Source organism: Anguilla anguilla, chromosome 10 (assembly GCF_013347855.1).
Source record: "Anguilla anguilla isolate fAngAng1 chromosome 10, fAngAng1.pri, whole genome shotgun sequence".
NCBI lineage: Eukaryota > Metazoa > Chordata > Actinopteri > Anguilliformes > Anguillidae > Anguilla > Anguilla anguilla.
Genome location: NC_049210.1, coordinates 6,803,080 through 6,821,890, shown reverse-complemented (window position 1 = coordinate 6,821,890; position 18,811 = coordinate 6,803,080). Strand labels below are relative to the sequence as shown.

General features: G+C 50.1%; 1 protein-coding gene across 1 annotated transcript in view; it reads right to left on the bottom strand.

Annotated features, from left to right (window-relative positions):
* Window positions 1-1,206: 1,206 nt before the first annotated feature.
* Window positions 1,207-18,811, bottom strand: part of zdhhc8b (zinc finger DHHC-type palmitoyltransferase 8b) — an 85,465-nt gene continuing 67,860 nt past the window's right edge. The window contains exons 2-11 of the mRNA XM_035380478.1: window positions 16,474-16,595; window positions 13,061-13,218; window positions 11,262-11,434; window positions 10,291-10,393; window positions 9,798-9,889; window positions 8,116-8,248; window positions 7,766-7,877; window positions 5,607-5,719; window positions 3,929-5,037; window positions 1,207-2,138 (exon numbers count right to left, since the gene is read on the bottom strand). Coding sequence (XP_035236369.1) covers window positions 1,955-2,138; window positions 3,929-5,037; window positions 5,607-5,719; window positions 7,766-7,877; window positions 8,116-8,248; window positions 9,798-9,889; window positions 10,291-10,393; window positions 11,262-11,434; window positions 13,061-13,218; window positions 16,474-16,595 — 2,299 coding nt within the window. The 3' untranslated portion in view covers window positions 1,207-1,954. The remainder of the gene's footprint in view (window positions 2,139-3,928; window positions 5,038-5,606; window positions 5,720-7,765; window positions 7,878-8,115; window positions 8,249-9,797; window positions 9,890-10,290; window positions 10,394-11,261; window positions 11,435-13,060; window positions 13,219-16,473; window positions 16,596-18,811) is intronic.

The window sequence follows — 18,811 nt, the reverse complement described above, 5'->3', positions numbered from 1 at the left end:
AAAAATATTTAAACGACAAACTAGGATATCTCCCTCCCGCCCAAATCCCTGCTCCCCAAGTTCAGCACAGGGCAATTTGTTAATTTATTCGCTTAAATTATAAATAACCAACAGACAAAAAAAATAAAAATAAATCCAACAAGAACATCCACTCACTAGCAGAATATCTGTATAAAAAGCAAGATGTATCAAATGATCGAAACATTGGGTATAAAAAAGTCAAACAAATAATAAAAATAAAAAATAAAAAATAAAAAAATAAAAAAAACATAGCTGGACTTTTGAGTTTCCGTGTGTAACACAGCCAAGGACAATACTGACTTACTTTTTTTAAATCCATTTTAAACAAGGCATTTTAAAACCACAGTTGTACAAGCCTATGGCCATGTTGACAAAAAAAAAAAAAAAAAACAAATAAAAAAAACAAATATAATCAAATAAAGGGTCATTAAATTAATGGATTCTGAGCTTATTCACTATGTGTGGTTGAGTACCAATGGTGCTTTTTCAAAGACAAACATTTGGAGAAAACAGTTTTTGCTGTGCTACACCAACCACTGCAGTGGAATCAGCTGGGAAAGACTGGACACATCTTGCAGGCCCCATGGACCGCCTGCATCGAGAGCACCAATATAGTGGTAGTCACAATGAACCCGTCCCAAAGCTTGAACCTGATTGGACAATGCAGCTCACAATGCGCGACAACGACTCACTTACCTGAACGAATGAAAACGCGGCACACGGAATCTGAGAGGACGAGACGGGTCACGCGACTGCAAACGCAAGGGCAAGATCACAGGAGGGAAAAGCACTGGACAACGGGACCAATCACCTAATGGCTTTCTGAGCTGGAATGTACTGAACGACACTGCCACCGTTTCCTATTGGCTCCCAGTTTCGACCAATCAGACTGACTGGAAACTGCTCAGGTCATAGTGAGAGGACAGCGCTAGGTACAGACAAGGGCTCCTAGAAATGCCCTCGCCCAGTTATTAGCGTCTCTCTCCATTTCAGGTTAGTGGATTTCGACACGCTTTCAACTTAAAGATGGCCGCTCACTGGCTCATGACAACCGCATCTGGCCTGGCCAGCGAATAAAACTGGATAGAAATAATGACAAAATATTTTCAACAATCAAACAAAAATGGCAAGAGCAGGCATTCCCCCCTCCCACCCCCACCCCCACCCCCACCCCCAAGAGCCACACTTTTGGGTGTCACACAGGGGCGCGAGGAACCCCGTGTTAGACAGGAATCACCCTGTACAACAGCTCGGGCTTTGACGAAGGGTCGTCCGACGCGGTTACGACGCCAGAAGCCTGAACCACGTGATGTGGCCCTATGGCCGGCAGCCTTACAGCTATTGATAACGCTTCTCTAACCCTCTCAGAACGGACCGCACAAATACGAATTTGTGCGTTTGTGTTGACAGTTCACAACCTGTTCAGAGCCTGAATACATTTGACACCATATCCATTCTGCTTCTGAACAAAAATAAAAAATAAAATAAAAAGGCCTTTTTGTGCCACAGGTATGATAGTGAAAACCGAAGGACAAACACTGATGTCTCTGTGCAGTTGTGCCATCACTTGCTTCCAGAGTCACAAGCAAAGCTGTCCAGAGGAACAGACAAACAGGAAGTGGATGAATTAATGCATCGTCTTCAGTTTTCGTCTTTCTTCTTTTTTTGTTGTTGCTACAAACAGAGAGACACACCGAAGCCGAATTCTGCAACATAACCGCATAACGGGTGGGCCACTTGGGATAGAAAATAACGAAGGCCACCGATTGGACGGCAACCCCCGTCAAGTAAGGCTTCAGGCCCCCCGATTGGTCGATGATTTAAAAAAAAAAAAAAAAAAAAAGAACAACAAACATAACAACACTTCCTCTTGCGGTGGTGATGGTGGTTGCCACGGCAGCGCTGCGTTGGATGGGCGTGTCACCCTGCTCAATCACACAGAGATCTCGTAGGTGGTCCCGCCCACTCCCGACACCTTTTTGACGTTAGTGTGACGGCTGGGACTCAGAGGGGCGCCTTGGACACTGTGGGTGGAGCCAAGGTGGCAGTCAGCCCGTAATTGGCCCTTGGGCTGCCCGTTAATTTTACCCAAAGCCAGTTTTCCTTCGGCCTCTTGTCTGGAAGTGGGAGAAAAAAAAAGAGAGAGAAGAAACAAGTGTTTTTATTAAGTCCGAAGGAATGACGCTGTAAATGCACACACACAACACAAATAAAACAAACAAATACAAACTAATCACACGTCCACATATACACACTTATACGCATGCACACACAAGCACACACATGCATATGCACCATCACACCTGCACTCGCACAAACAGATGCATAATTTCACACACACACACACACACACACACACACATGCACTCGCACACACACACCACAGACACACACACACACACATACACGCACACACACACACACACACACACAGACATAAACACACAAACACCCACACAAAATTTCCTTTTCTTTAAAGCATCCTTTTTTCCAGATCTCATTCACAGACACGGTATAGTTATTGGGGACTGATAAAAGAGCGCGTTTGTATGTAGCCTTGCATGCTTGTTCAGCCATTATCCAGTCCAGCGAAGCTCCATGCACAATTGGGAAAGAACACGGCATGAGTCAGGAAGGCAGGAAATGGCACTGAAACTCTACACCCCAGGTGTGAAGAGAATAGAATACTAAGCTTACCTGACATACACTTTAATTATACTATACTATTATATATTCTTAAGTATGAAATAGTACACTTCGGCATACTATTTTGTCACATGGAAAATGCCAGCGTGTCCACACAGTCTTCAGCTCAAGGTGATTCAGTGCCAGTGTGGCAGAGACGTTGTGTGCTCACACATGACAGACAGACAGACAGACAGACAGACATGCAGCCAGCCAGCCAGACAGACAGGCCAAGCATTCCAAAACGCCGTTAGAGATATTAATTATTGAAATGGTAGCAACAAAAAAAAATGTGTGGGGGAGGCAGGTCAATTTAGCTATCATTAAAAGAGGAGATTCAGGAAAAGCAGATTCTGCACGTTCACAAAAGGCAACTTATAATGGCTGTAATCATATGGACTGGGACGGGACATGCAGTTGCCTTCAGTCCAGGGCTGCCAAACCCTGTTCCTATAGATCTACCGTCCCGTAGGTTTTCATTTCAACCCTAACCTGGTGCACCTCATTCTACTAATTACCAGCTCAATGAGATCTCCAGCTGTTGAATGAGGTGTTCTTTGTTAGGGCTGGAGTGAAAACCTACAGGACTGCAGATCTCCAGGAACAGGGCTGGGTGGGCCTGCGTTAGACTTTTAGCAGCAGAAGGAGGAGGTGCACGCGCGCCTCCCACAGGGCAGTCCGTCTGGACAGGGGGTGGCGCCTCCCCTAAATTAGTGCAGAAAAAACTACAGAACAGTGAGATAAGGCAGGAGCGATGAAGGAAACATGCAAAACAGAAAATAAACAAAGGGGAAGGAAACAAACTTTATTAGTTCTAAAACTTAAAAATACAAAAAAGCACTTTTGTTTTTCGACAACAAAGGTGGACAAAAAAACCCATCTAGAGTTCAATTGACATTAGAACTTACAATCTTTTTTGTCTCACAATGAATTGAAATAAATAAAAGGAAACATAAAAGAAAAAAACACACATGAATTACATTTTTTTACACTTTGATCTCGCTGAGATCATTGATCTCCCCCCCCCCAAAAAAAGAAACAAAATAATGTACAGGAAGTACCACCTGATGGACAGCTGCTCTTGTCCAATGAGGAGCTAAGGTTACCCACCCTGACAGGAAGTGGTGAAAATATACTTCCTGTCCCTCTGCTCATGCACCCCCACATGAGAGAGGAGGATGGGGGGGGGGTGAGGGGGTGGGGGAGAAGTTAGGATTCGTACCTTGGGCCGCCCATAGGTGGTGAGTCTGTCCTCTCCAGGGCCCTGATGAAGGAAAGGGGTTTCTGGTGGGCGTAGGAGGGGGAGCGGGGGGGTGCGGAGGGGGAGGGGTGAGCCTGGTGGGCGGGGGATCGGTAGGACGCCTGCGTGTTGTTATTGGTCACGTCGGCGTGCAGGGAGGTGCTGGAAGTCCTGGGGGCGCGGACCAATGAGGACGCGGCGATGGAGGAGGAGGAGGAGCGGAGGGCCGCCGCCCGCCCGCCGTACCCCGCCAGGTTGTCCCGGGAACCGAACACCGGGGGCGTGGGCCCCCTAGAGTGCCCGCCCACGCCCCCCCGGGGGCTGTCGGGGTAGCAGGGGCCCGAGGGGGGGCCGTACCCCCCGGGGGAGTCGTAGACCCCCGAGTCGGAGGCGTAGGCCGGGGGCTGGTGCTGCAGGTTCAGGGTCTTCTGCCTCTCCTCCATCTCCTTGCGCTCCTGGATGGAGGCCATGATGGTTTTGGAGAGGTTGTCATAGCGAACAGGGGAAGGGTCCCGGGGGTGGGGCGAGTGCCGGCCGACGCCCACCCCTCCTCCCCCGCCCCTGCCCCCGCCCCCGCCCCCACCCACACCCCCGCCCCCGAGGACCGGGCTGTAGGGGGACGGGGGCGGGCGCTGCAGTTCGGGGGCCCGGGCGTGGCACATTTTGGGGGGCAGGTAAGGCGAGTGGTACCCCGGCGAGGGCGCCAGTCCCGGGTGGGCCGGGCACTCCCCGGGCGGGGCGGGGGACAGGCTGGGGGGGTTCAGCAGGCTGTCGTAGGACAGGCTCCCGTTTCGGCTCGACAGGGTCCCCGGCGAGAACACGCTCTTGTAGGGGGTGGAGGAGGCGGCCACGCCCTCCGACCGCAGGGCCGGCAGCTGGGCCTTGTCGCCGCGGCGATGGGCCTGCTTCAGGCTGAGGGACCGGGAGTTGACGGAGAAGGTGTCCAGCTGCAGGGGGGAGGACTGGAAGGTGCGGTGGAGGGGCGGGTTCCGGTAGTCCGGCAGGTCCAGGTTGGGCTCGGAGCGGTAGTCGTGACCCCTGCCCCCTTCCTCCAATATGGCCCCTCCCTTGTGCTCGTCGGGCATCATGATCTGTACGGTGACAACATGGAGCCGTTCAAAAACTGCAGAGAGTAGTCTCACACACACAAGTTTTCACTCAACATGTTTAACCCTTTGAAGAGCAGGTTTCTTTGGAATGAAGTTCTAAGTCAGTGTTCTAGAACTCCGTTGCTTTCAGTTACAAGCAGTGACTGTTACATCAGCATTAGAATGTTCAGTTAAGAACGTTCTAATTACATACTTGTGACCTCACACCTTAAACTTTTTATAAACAAAAGAAGGTACTGTAGCAGTGCTACACAGAGGTCAGGGAACTGGGCTGTTGAGGGACTGCCGTGTGGGTCATTGGTATTGCCAGAAGGTTCTGAGTTCTAATCCCGGCCGAGGGCCTTTCTGCGAGGAGTTTTCCCTCACCAGGAGTAAGCGGTTTGGAAAACAGGCGGATGGATACATGGAAAAATAATGGATAGCGATATTCAGAACAAACCCCAAGCAGAATTCACAATCTTGGTTGTGTGTCCCTTCATGAAAAAGGAACGCTATGTGTGTTCCGGTGGCGCGGTGGGAAGGCGCACGTTATTCGGTTTCGGCACACTCACCGTCACCTCGGTGCCGTGGTAGTGCACCTTCGAGACGGTGCCGAAGGACGGCCGGTGCTTGTACATGGCGGGGGTGGAGGGGTTCAGCGGCTTGGAGGAGGAGAGGGAGCTCTCTGCGAAGAGAGGCAGAGCAGAGGTCAGAGACGCGCCAAACACATCCCTCTCACTCACGTCTTACGTTCTGCGCCCAAAACCAGCACACGTGCACTTACGCAAGCCGCTACTCATAAGAGCGTTTGCCGACCGTCTAAACATAAACGTAAACGCAGATAATTAAAACTGTCATATCGTGTACGCTGTAAATCACAAGTATTGAGCTATCAGAGATCATCTTGACATTTACAGTTCATAACCATAATTGAATATTAAAACATCACTATAATTCCTTTACTTCCAAAAATATAGCGGATCCACAGATGAATTTATATTGAGGGACGAAGCACAGCTTTGACATTATTTGCTGCAGGTTTTATATTCATGGTGCCTCCACATTACAGGCTGTGCAAACGTGGCTTTGCTCCAATGCAGTTAAGTACAAATTAGTGCAGTAAAAGACGCTGATGTGTTTAAACACAGAACACAAAAATCAATAAAACGTTTCCTATCAAGCACTAGCGAACACACTAATTACAGTCCTCTTCTAAGATGTCCTTTGCTTGAAAATGGTTCACTTATTTTGCACATCACTGACTAGACATTTGTTACCACCATTACCCACGAGGATTCTGCAGTCCGCAGTGAAAAATGTTAGTAGTCCTAACACTGCAAAAAAAAAGAAAACGAAAAAAAAGCAGTACCACAAGTCACCACCAGGTGGCAATAAAACCACAATGTGTCATCTGATTATATTGAGTCTTGCAAGTGTTCAAGCTCACTGTTTTTCAGGAAGAGTAAATGGATGGATGAAGCTTGAGTGAGGCCCCATAAATCGCTGAATGTCATGGCCCCAAAAACTATTTTTAAAATGATATTTACCCAACAAAACATAACCTTTGAACCTTTTGAAAATCGTTTTTTAAAAGCCTGTTTGTAATATGCTATTGTCCAGTCCCCAACATATTCACATGCAAATCCTAAACGAGCGATTGCTGGTTTCCCAGGTTAAATTCCCAACATCAAACTGAGCTCAGAAAAACCAGACACCACACTCAGCTGCTTGTTTTCGGTTGCGAAGCCGCGTTGTGTAATATTTTCGCTTAGTGACGATTTGTAGCTTGCTACAGATCTATACTAAAATTATCCTCCCCTAGTGTACCAACATTTGCCTCTGGGGTCGATTTGCGAGATCCACCGCCCCCCCCCCCCCCTGCGTCCGCACCCCCAACCCTCCCCCCCCCCCCAACCCTCCCCCCCCCCCCCACCCCCCCCCCCCCCCAGCTCTACAAATCTGGAGCAGATTCACGAAACCAGGTCACCCTCACGTCACACACACCGCCACCACGATTATCACAATCAGCTACATCCCACCCCCACCCCCCCCCCCCCTAAAAAAAATAAAAAACACCCTGAATAAAACGGAGGTCCCCTCAGTGACTGTACAAGGAGGGGGGCGCGTAGACAAGCGGGTTGCTGACGACCGTATTCAAAGGCCGTGTTCAGTTTTTTTTTCCCATGAGCCACTTTGATATTACACACTATTAACAAATCTCTTCCTTGCTGACTTCATAAAGGGATTGTGCTTCCAGGGCCAATGGAAAGTAAGCCCTAAGTACATAATATCGAGGGCCTGATGGTCCGGTAGAAAAATAATTCCAAAGCCAACACATCCACGCACACACACACACATACACACACACAGACAGACAGACGCGCACACACACACACACACAAACAAATCCATTGTCATCCCGCATCTTTATACAATTGTTGTATTAGTTCTTGCTCATAGCAGATGGCAGCGATATTGCTTGTGTGTATGTGTGGGCCCTTCCGGAAAAGCAATATCCCAAAATATATTACAAATATATACTGGAAAATACAATGAATAAATTTCACAGCAATTGCAATTCATATAAAAAAATACATTTTGTAATATCCAAAATAGCCAATGATTTGCAAGCTTGTCTTTTCTAGTATAGTATTTCCTGATTCTGATAATATATATTTCAGTATATTGCAGCACATCAGTGACATGGTCAGTTAGGGACAGGTGTGCTCACCTTCACTGGAGGTCAGCTGGTTCTTGAGCTCGCTGTATTTGTCCGCCTTGGGGGGCAAGGGGGGGCCGATTTCCAGCGACTTGTCGTCCAGCACGTCAAGACTCCCTTTGGACTAAGCAAAGCAGAGGGGAATGATTGGGGGGGGGGGGGGGGTTAATTACCATAATATTTACGATACAACAGGTAGTCTCACCTGTAAGAGACACAGAGGCAGGCCTTACCAGGCTGGGCAGCCAATGGGTGGGAGACTCCCCTTTACCCCCCGGCTCCTCCCCCAAACCTTCCCAACCTGCCCTCTGCCCCCCCGTTCTCACATCGGGACCTGGAGACGGTAGGGAACGCAGGCTTACTTTGGTACGGAACACGTTGCCATGGATCCCGTTGTCGCTGACCTTGATGGACACCCGTCTGTCCGCCGGGTCGGGGCGCAGGAACGGGGGCTGGACGGGGACGTGGGGCCTCTTCCTGGGGTCCAGCATGTACCTGCGTAAGGGGAAGTGACATCACAAAGGGATGAGGCTGAGGTCAGGAATGTGTGGGCGGAGCTTCGTCTTACAGAGCAGACACTGTCCATGGCCATTCTCTGAAGTCAAGTTAAGAAAAGTGCTGCAAACTATTTCGTAAATTGCAACAGTGCTGTACAGAGCGTCTAGTTGCAGATCGGTGTTACTGTGGCTTTCGATAGGACAACTGAGTATAATGGGACACCAGTTCATAAATGCACCAGCAGGAGTCAGTGCAGCTTTAGCACGCAGACTGCAGGTGCCCGACTGACCAGCAGGGGTCGCCGGTGAGCGACAAGTTGCGGGCCCATCTCGGCTCTCTGAACGTCCCGTCGCCGGGCCGACGCTACCTCCGACCGCCCCTTGACAAGCGGAATGACGGCTCGTCTGATCCCACGCCCAATCTTTACCCGCCCCCCCCGAGAGTACGCGCGCCCACGCGGGACGTTCCGCTTAAAAAACCGCTCCCGTCTGTCAAACGACCCACATCTTTCCAAAAAACAGATCCGAACAGAAAAGGGAGCCTCCAGCAAACCCGACAGCTTTCAAAAGCCAACGACAACGCAACCGTCACAGGAACCCTTTTCAAACGCGACAAGATGTTCAAAACAGCGGCAGGGTAAATGCCTCATTAACACGACCGATTTATCACACTGAAACATCCTGAAATATCTCAATCGATGTGACAGCATTAAAACCAGCCCATGTGCTGACTAACATCACATGTATGTATACCGTGCATGCGCACATATGCAACTCATAATTCACATCAATTTAAATTACTTCATATATTCCTTTGTTGCCAGGCAGAAATAGGTTGTTTCCACGCGCTGAATGTGATCATTTATTTTAAGTGTTCTCATCAATCCCAATATCACTCGCTCAAAATCACAAAATAATAATTTAGGCCAGCAAAGACTTTGCAAGTACCCCAGTATTTTGTGCTTAACTTGTTCATTTGCTTCAGATTTAAAACCAACTCATTCCACTGCAGGGAACTGCGCTACGGAAAGGTATCTCATCTCTCTTTGCGGTGTTGATGTCCTTAATGAATTGCTCTTCGGCAAAAGGCTCTCGCCCCTAATTTGGCAGCGAACCCTCCGCCACGGCTCCTAAGTATGGAGCACAGTGCATCTGGCTGCCCCCCCCCCACCCCCCCGCCAGACATTTTGGGCTCATTTCCCCCTAACTGTCACTCAGCGGAGTGATTAAATTACAATGGCCATCTGCCATCCCGGTGGCTGTGAGCCTGCCCCTCTCTCTCTCTCTCTCTTTCTATCTATCTGCACAGCTGAACAAAATGAGCACGCTGCCTCCTGGTGGTCTCCTGTGGGTACTGCCATCCTTTCAAATAAAATTAATTATAATAAGAATCATCGCCTTACTGCACAGCCTTGGGTTACCAGCAGCTGCCGTGGCAACCATACTCTCTCTGTGCCAGGGCTGTCGGTCCGCAAAATGGGTGGCCTCGATTTAACCTTGCCTCACCCCCCCCCCCCCCCCCACCCACGGCAGAGCTCTGTGCTTACCTTGGAGCTAAAGGACTACAGAGCACATACTGCACGTTGCCACAGCAACCTCGCGTGAAGGGATTCACTCCCCCACGGAACTTCCCAGTCACCTGCAAAACAGAGAGAGAGAGAGAGAGGGAGAGTGAGAGCAAGGGCGAGAGAGTGAGAGAGAGATACCAGCTGAATTGACATTGGCAAAAAATTATATTTCAGCTTGTGGAAAAAATTAACAAGCCATTAACTAGCTTGAAGTGTGAAACCTTGTCCCCCCCCCCCCCCCACACCCCCACAGGCAGCTGGGAAAGGCCCCGGTGGGCCCGCGCTCTACAGGCAGAGTGAGACAGAGGGTATGACAGCGGGGGCTGGGCTATTTTTAATTAGCTCTGGCCTCCCCTTCCAGCATCTCTGCATCAGGCGTCCTGGGGGGCCGTGCTGACTGGACGCAGCCCTGGCCGCCGGCCACGCCCCTCACCTGCTCATTGGTGGTTTGGCCCCCGGCCACGCCCCTCACCTGCTCATTGGTGGTTCGGCCCCTGGCCACCAGGACCATGTGGAAGCCCGTGAGGCCGATGACTGGGATGAAGAAGAGCCCCGCCACGCACATCACCACCAGCCTGGAGCCCGCAGTCAAGGAGCCTCCGCACTGCGTTTGGTACCGCACACTGTACACACACACACACTGCACACTGCACACTGCACACACACACACACACACACTGCACACTGCACACACACACACACACACTAACAAATACACAAACACACATGCACATACACACACACACACACACACACACACACACACACACATATACACACACACACACACTAACAAATACACACACACACACACACACACACACACACTAACAAATACATATACACACACACACACACACACACACTAACAAATACACACACACACACACGCACACACACACACACACACTAACAAATACACACACACACACACACACACACACACACACACACACACACACACTGCACACACACACACACACACACTGCACACACTGCACACTGCACACTGCACACACACACACACACACACACACACAAACACACACACTAACAAATACACACACACACATACACACACACACACACTAACACACACACACACACAGTACTCTCTGCAGTCCTGGTATAACAGGTGTCTCAAACTCCAGTCCCAGAGGGCCGCAGCCTCTGCCGGTTTTTTCTGCTTTCCTTTCACTGAGCAGCCACTTTAGGCCTCGAAGAACAGGATGTGCCGCCTCTCCAGCCAATTTAAATTAAACTCTTAATGTAAGCGCAGGGGCACATGGAACACCCAGCGGCCGCAGCAGCAGCCCTCCACGATCTGAGTCCGAGATCGCCCCCCGCCGCCCCACCCCCGCCGCCCGCCACCTCCATCCCCGACTAACCCCCCCACCCCCGCCACCTCCATCCCCGACCCCCCCCCCCCCGGCGGAAGGATACGTGACGGTGGTGTGCAGCGCCCCCAGCCTCTCCATGTGGTGCAGCACGAAGAGCAGGCCGAAGGAGAACACCCCCACCATGTGGACGCTCAGCGACAGCAGGAACAGGAAGAAGAAGCGGTAGTTCCGCCTCCCGATGCAGTTGTTCACCCAGGGGCAGTGGTGGTCAAAGTCCTGCGGGGGTTTTCGGTGGGGGGGTTGGTGGGGGGGGTAAGAGAGAGAGAGAGCCGATTAGCATAATTAACTCGCGTTCGAGCGTTAGCGTAGCCCGCGTGAACACTCGCCGATCTCTCTCTCGGCTCTGAGTCACGACGTGCGGTGAAAAAAAAAAGTTCACGGGGGCTCGCGGCGGCTCGAGGAGGCGAATTCGTGCGTCCCCCTCCCGACCCATAACCGAAGAAAGACGGAACCGCACGTTGCCGTGGCAACCGCATCCCTCTCGAATTAGCGACCTCCCGGGATCGTCTCGTCTCGTCTCGTCCACCGCTTTAACTTTACCCCACCGCGAACTCCGCGAAATATAATTATAGCCGTCTATCCGAGCTAATTCGGGAAAATGCCACTGTGATACGTCTGCAGCTCATGAATATCACCGTCATCCTTTTAATTAGAATCTGTAAGCAAGTTTAGCAGTAGCGCTGCTGGCTGTGGCAAGCCCTAGCTGACATGCACAAGAGAATAAATCTGTGAGTGTACCGCAGAACAGCACAGGTCAGATTAGCATAGCCTACCAGAGCTAGTCTGACACCTTGTAAACATACAGCATCTGTCCCAGCCAATCAGACGCGTGTTGGTCACAGCGTATTTTTTCCCCCGAAATTTAAGTCAATGTTACAGGACGTCACCACGTGTCATAACGCAGGTCGAGCAACAGCTGCGCCGTTTTCTCACTTGCTACGTAGGTGTGATAGCCTACACCTGTCAACAGCAACATGATACATCAGAGGGAAAACATGGGTCGCTGCTGCATCCCAAATACACTGCACCAATCTAAACCGAATAAACAGGGAGTGGAGTTTTAAAGGTTTTTTTTTTTTGCCGTTATCGAGCGAAACCAGAGAAATCTACACGCGCGGCGCAGCTCTGCGATGGAAAGCAGTTAAACGGTACAGTAATATGACCCAGCAGGACAGGCGTCCTGGATAAATGTTTGTGTACGAGCGTAATGGAGGCCAGAACACCCTGCAGTTAGTCAGGTCACATCCACAGTCAGCTGCTGATGAATGGAGAGCAGACAAGGGAGGTAATGAATGTGGGACCCTTCTACCCCCCCCCCACCTCTGCCTCCCTGCCTCTCCCTCTCTCGCCCTCATCTGTCTCTCCCCCACCTCTGTCTCCCTCCCTCTCTCTCTCTCCCTACCTCTCTCTCTCTCTCTTTCTCTCATCCTCCTCTGTCTCTCCTCCACCTCTGCCTCCCTCCCTCTCTTTCTCGCCTCCTCATCTGTCTCTCTCTCCCTCTCCTGTCCTCTACCTCATTCTCTCTCATTCCACTCTCTCCCCCTCTCTATCTCTCTCCCACTCTCCCCTTCTCCCTCTCTATCTCTGTCCCATTCTCTCCCTCCACTCTCCCGATCTCTATCTCTCGCTCTTTCTCTCCTTTCCCCTTCTTGCTCTCTCACTCCCCTCTCTATCTACCTCTCCCACTCTCTCTCCCTCTTCTCTTTCCCCCACTATCTTACTCTCCCCCGCTCTCCCTCTCCCCCTAACTTTCTCTCCCTCTTCCCCCCTCTCTCTCCCTCTCCCTCTCTATCTATCTATCTATCTTCCTCTCCCCCGCTCTCCCCTCCTCCTCATCCTCACCTCCACGCAGTTGTCGCACACACTGCAGTGGGAGCATCGCGGGGGTCTGTAGAAGTGGCAGGAGGTGCACCACTTCATCCGGACCTGGATCCCCTTGATCTCCACGTTCTTGTAGAGAGGCGCCCGGAAGTCGTCGTCCTTGTCCTCGTCCTCGTCCGCTGTCACGGAAACGCAGAAAAGAGCCGAGAGCGGCGTTTAGCAGCTAGCTCTGTGGAGCCCTGGCAAATTCTCATTAATACGTCTTGATGAGGCTTTAAAATGAAGCGTGGAAATGCTTTGAGATGCTGGGTGGCTCATCCAGCTAAGGCTCCACTCTAGTGTCAGCGTATTGATAATAAGTAAGAAAGCAAAACTCAAGGGATAAACCAGACATTCATAAAGCCAGGGCTTTTAAGTGCCGCTGGGTGCTTGTATGCGGTTTCCGAATAAAATCCCCACCTTGAGTGAATATTCAAATAAATATCGACGGCACAGTGTCTGAGGATAAACTAAAGCCAGAGCAAACTGCAGGCAAAATCCACAGAAGAATCGGGCTCAAGTGCCACTTCAGCCACATTACTGCTCTTTTTCAGATCGATGGCCCGTTGCTCAAAAGAGCCAAAGTACTAATTATATTTTAAGCCCATTAAAGAGCTAAACTCATAATGGGGAACCTATTAGGCTGGAATCCTGTCTGAAGAGGTGAGTTCACGGCCTCAGTTCAAGCCACAAAACACTGCCCCGAAGGAATTCAACAGTGCCTGAATGTAAACTGCCACCTCTGGAACCATCCGTTTTTAGAGAACGCCTCTTTATTTGGGCGCGGTCATTATATTCACAAAGTAAAGAATGAGCATCTGGCTATGGTCACTGACACTGTTGCAGAGGGGTCGGGGTTGAGGTGGCGTCGATGGACGAAATTGCCCCCCGGCAAAGCAAAGTTACATTGAACCTAAGGGTTTGCGTCTCCAGGGGGGTGTTGTCACGGTGACCTGCTACAGGGCCTTAGCTCTGCTTCACCTCACTGTGCTTGCCAGCTAACTAGCCGAGCTGCACCAGCTACACGGACATCAAGTACACACCCATAAAACAAGGAAATTTTGTTTAACCTCACTTGCTGCTTATTGGGGGGTTCAGGCCTGGTTTTTTGTCCAACTGTCCCCTCTGTAAATATCTTTGTACCAGTTTGCTGTAAAAAAGCGCTACAGAAATTGAATTTGATTTGAGTCAGGATTTGCACGGAAGCCCGGGTTGTAACGGCCATCTTTGCGTTCGACGGGCCTCTCGTGACTCTACCGGTCATTTCCGGAAAGAAGCGAGACACGTTCTCACGTTCTGGGCCTCCTGTGGCCTCATGGGAGAAGAAGAGCATGCTGGGAGTGTGTGTGTGTGAGGTGAGGTGTGGGTGTGATGTTTTCCCCCGAGGTTGAAAAAGAAAAGATGTAGTCCTCTCACTGAGACAGGAGAAAGAAACACAATATCCCTTGTAAATTTTGACCCATCTTTGTGTGTACTTAGGAGACATTGTTTACGCAGCGACGCTGACACAGGTTCCTGGTACTGCACAGCAAAGTGTAAAAAAATAAAATGAAACAACCACACCGAACGTCCCTTGGACTGATGGAGAATTCTATTCAAATACAAAAACCCACAGCTTGGTGGAAGAATTAGGACCTGAGTGAAGTTGCCCAACCAACAGATTTGCATTACTTAGTCGCTGACTCACAAGGTCACAGAGGTCAGCTGTTGAGAGTGAGCACCATCCGTCCTTATGAAAGGGGGAATGTGAGGAAAGAAATGTCACCCTGAGCCAAAATGGCTGCCGGCGTTTCAGCTGAATCACTACTAAGTCCATGGCATCCGTCTGTAATAACCAGGTCTGAGGAAGCACTAGGAGAGGGTGGGGGGAGTGGTGGTAGTTTTTTCCACTTGACAGCAACAAGGGGGACACACAGCTCTCATTGTCCTTGACATGACGCGGTCCGTCAGAAACGACCGTTGCTTATTCACGCATGCCAAAAAATCCCCCACAAGCACCCTCTCGTTCCTAATGACTGCGGCAGCACCACAGTCCGTTAAGTAATTTGGCGCAATTTCACAACAAGGCCTGATTGTGAGGCGATTAAACTGACGGCCATGTTTTGGTTGTTTCCTTTTTTTTAACGGTAGATTAAACTGAAGTTGGGGTGGGGTGGGCGGTGGGGGTGAGGTGCTCTCGTCCTTCGCGGGAGGAATGGGGGGTTGGGGGGGGTTCCTCCGGGCAGCGGTGACCTCGCTGCTCTCCGTAATAAACTGAGTTGGCCCCTGGGGGCCCCGAATCATCCTCTGAAGGTCTGGCACATTAAGCAAGTTCGTCCCGCCAAGTAATGAGTTTAGAGACACAGAAGGCAGGGTAAGGGTGCAAACCCACTAAAATGTGACCCAACTGCCAAACCCGTTCCTCAGGACAAACTACTGGAAGAGAAATGGAGGGGATGAATGAGGAAAACAAATGACAAACAGATAGAGAGAGTCAGAGTGAAAGAGAATGAGATAGCCAGACAAAAAATGAGAGAGAGAGAAAAAACTAAACAAATAAAATAGCCAAACAAACAAAAAAAGTAAAAATCAAACTGTCCCTTAAAAACAACTATACTGAGGACTATACTAAAACTATGCTAGATTATATATTTTTTAAACTGCAGTACTTTGTGGGCATATACACAAACAATAAATTAAGACCTAAAACTGAATAATCAAAAAGATATTAAACTGTGTAAGAAAATGCTGATTTGGTGATAACAGCCTTGCCATAGGAAGGGGCGTTGAAGGTCCTGATTGGCCAGAGAACAGCGGTGACACAGACAGAGACACACTTCCTGTCACCAGTTCAAAATAAACAGCCATGATAGAGGAGTACACCAAAAAAATATGAAGACCAAATACCCCCAAATGCATGTCCTCTCAGAAGCAATTACCCCACCCGTCAAGGCGAGGAAGAGAATGTTGTGATGTGTGACCGCTATGTGACAGTCTGCCAAAAAGTTTAAGGACAGGGGGCAGGGATTTTGTGCTGGGGGGGGGGGGGTTGGGGGGCGGTACTGTGCAGTGGGGTGTGAGTTTGGTTGCTTTACTGTTTTAATATTATTAACATATTTACCATATTTTATGGTATCATATTTTGCATTACACAATAATTATGAAAGCGCCACTTACATTTTCATTCTTTCAAATTTTGAGAGTGAGTGACGGAAAGAGAGAGTGAGTGAGTGAGTGAGAAAGGGGAGATAAAGTGAGTGGGTGAGTGAGAGAGAAAGAAAGAGAGAGTGTGAGTGAGAGAGAAAGAGCGGGGAGAGAAAGTGAGTGAGTGAGTGAGTGAGTGAGTTAGACAGAGAGAGACAGTGAGAGAGTGAGTGAGGGTGAAAGAAGGAGACGGCAGGGAGACAAAGGCACACCTCTGGGGATGACACCAGGGTCCATGAAGGTGGCCATGCTGAAGTTGGCCAAAACGAAGAGGAAGACGATGCCATTGTACAGGGGCACTGCAGGCGAGACGGCGTGAGTCAACCAGGGACACCTGGAGGAGGAAACACAAGAAACGGATAAACGGGTGAGACCATCTGTCCATGACACAACAACATCATTAACGGATTCAGACACAGCACAGAAAAAAACCCAGACATCAACAACGCTGAGGAAAAAAAAAAAAAAATCATTTCGCTCAAAAACAGTTCATCGGACCAAAATAATGAGATTTCAGAAGACAGGTCTTTTGTCAGGGCCTGCCAAAGGTGAACGGACAGATAAAGTGCCCAGCAGGTGTAGGACAATCAAAAGGTTATCAAAAGCTTGTTTGAGGCAAACACCCGTAGAGACAAGGAATAATGACTGAGTGTCGTGTTTGCCAAGTCATTAAACCAACGCGAAGTCCGCAAGCACCTAGAGATAAAGACGTGGAAACGATATACCCAGACGTCAGGCGTGAAACTCACAGTGTGAGCACGTCAAGGCTCAAGCACACGCAGTAATGACACTCCTGCAGGAAAGACCCCAGAGTTCTGCGACCCCACTGAGACAGAGGCTTTGAGGCGCGTTCCTTACAGGAGAGCCGCGAGCTCTTAACTGCAGTGGAGTTAAAGATGGAGATATAACAGCCTGCACTGCTGATGAATGAAGATACCCTGCAGAGCTCTCTTCCCCTCCTCTGCTCTCTCCCTGCACACACAGGCGCACGCACGCAGACACACACACATACACAGACACAGGCACACACACATACACACACATACACAGACACAGGCACACACACGCGCACGCACACAGACACACACACATACACACACATACACAGACACAGGCACACACACGTGCACGCACACAGACACACACACATACACAGACACAGGCACACACACGTGCACGCACGCAGACACACACACATGCACACACATACACAGACACAGGCACACACACGTGCACGCACGCAGACACACACACATGCACACACATACACAGACACAGGCACACACACGTGCACGCACGCAGACACACACACATGCACACACATACACAGACACAGGCACACACACGTGCACGCACGCAGACACACACACATGCACACACATACACAGACACAGGCACACACACGCGCACGCACGCAGACACACACACATACACACACATACACAGACACAGGCACACACACGTGCACGCACGCAGACACACACACATGCACACACATACACAGACACAGGCACACACACGTGCACGCACGCAGACACACACACATGCACACACATACACAGACACAGGCACACACACGTGCACGCACGCAGACACACACACATGCACACACATACACAGACACAGGCACACACGCGCACGCACGCAGACACACACACACACGCACACCCACACACGCAGAAGTGTGTGTTTATGTAAGCCTGTCAGCTCAGGCAGCGGTAGCGTGTGCAGTTTAATCTCTGAGAGACAGAGAGAGAGAGAGAGAGAGAGCGAGAGAGAGAGAGAGAGAGAGAGAGAGAGCGAGAGAGAGAGAGAGACAGACAGAGAGAGAGAGAGCGAGCCTCACGGCAAGGGGAGCAGCCCGTACACCGAGACCGCTCGCTCCGTCTCTGGAGTCTCCCCAAATAACGACGACGACGACGACAACATCGTCGTCCTACGCGTAAGCGCCGATCGTATTAAGATTTTTTTTTGTGAAATTTCCAGATGAACCGAGCGCACAGCAGACACCCCAGCGAGTGGGAGGGAGAGGGGTGTGTGTGTGTGTGTACGGGGGGGATACGTCAGGACAATCCTATTCTTGGGTTGTTCAGTCCTGGTGCGATGCCACCATAGATATCGCGTTTCCTGGAACGTACGCAGGCAGACAGACAGACCGGGCGGGCACTGTACCGCAATGTGGCGAATGCGAAGGCCGCAGGCAGGGTTGGCAGCGCCCAGGCTCACGGATGGGGTGCCAGCCCGCTGGGGGCGGAGCCAAGCGCAGAACCTCCTGCCATCCGTGCCCCAAGCAAGGAAGGGGACATATCGGTACGACCATGTTTCCTTTTTTTTTTTTTTTAGTATTTTAAACAACCTCTAGCACTTAATGCAAGACCTTAGAGTGGAAAAACGGATAATGAAAAACAACAGCGAGGAAAGATTGTCCGAGTGATTGATTTTTTTCTTTGTTTGCAGTGTCTTGCATGCAAAAGTGCCCAAGCATTTAAAGATGTCTCTACGTAAGACACATCCTAAGCAAGGCAAAAAAAATCTTTTTTGAACACTTTT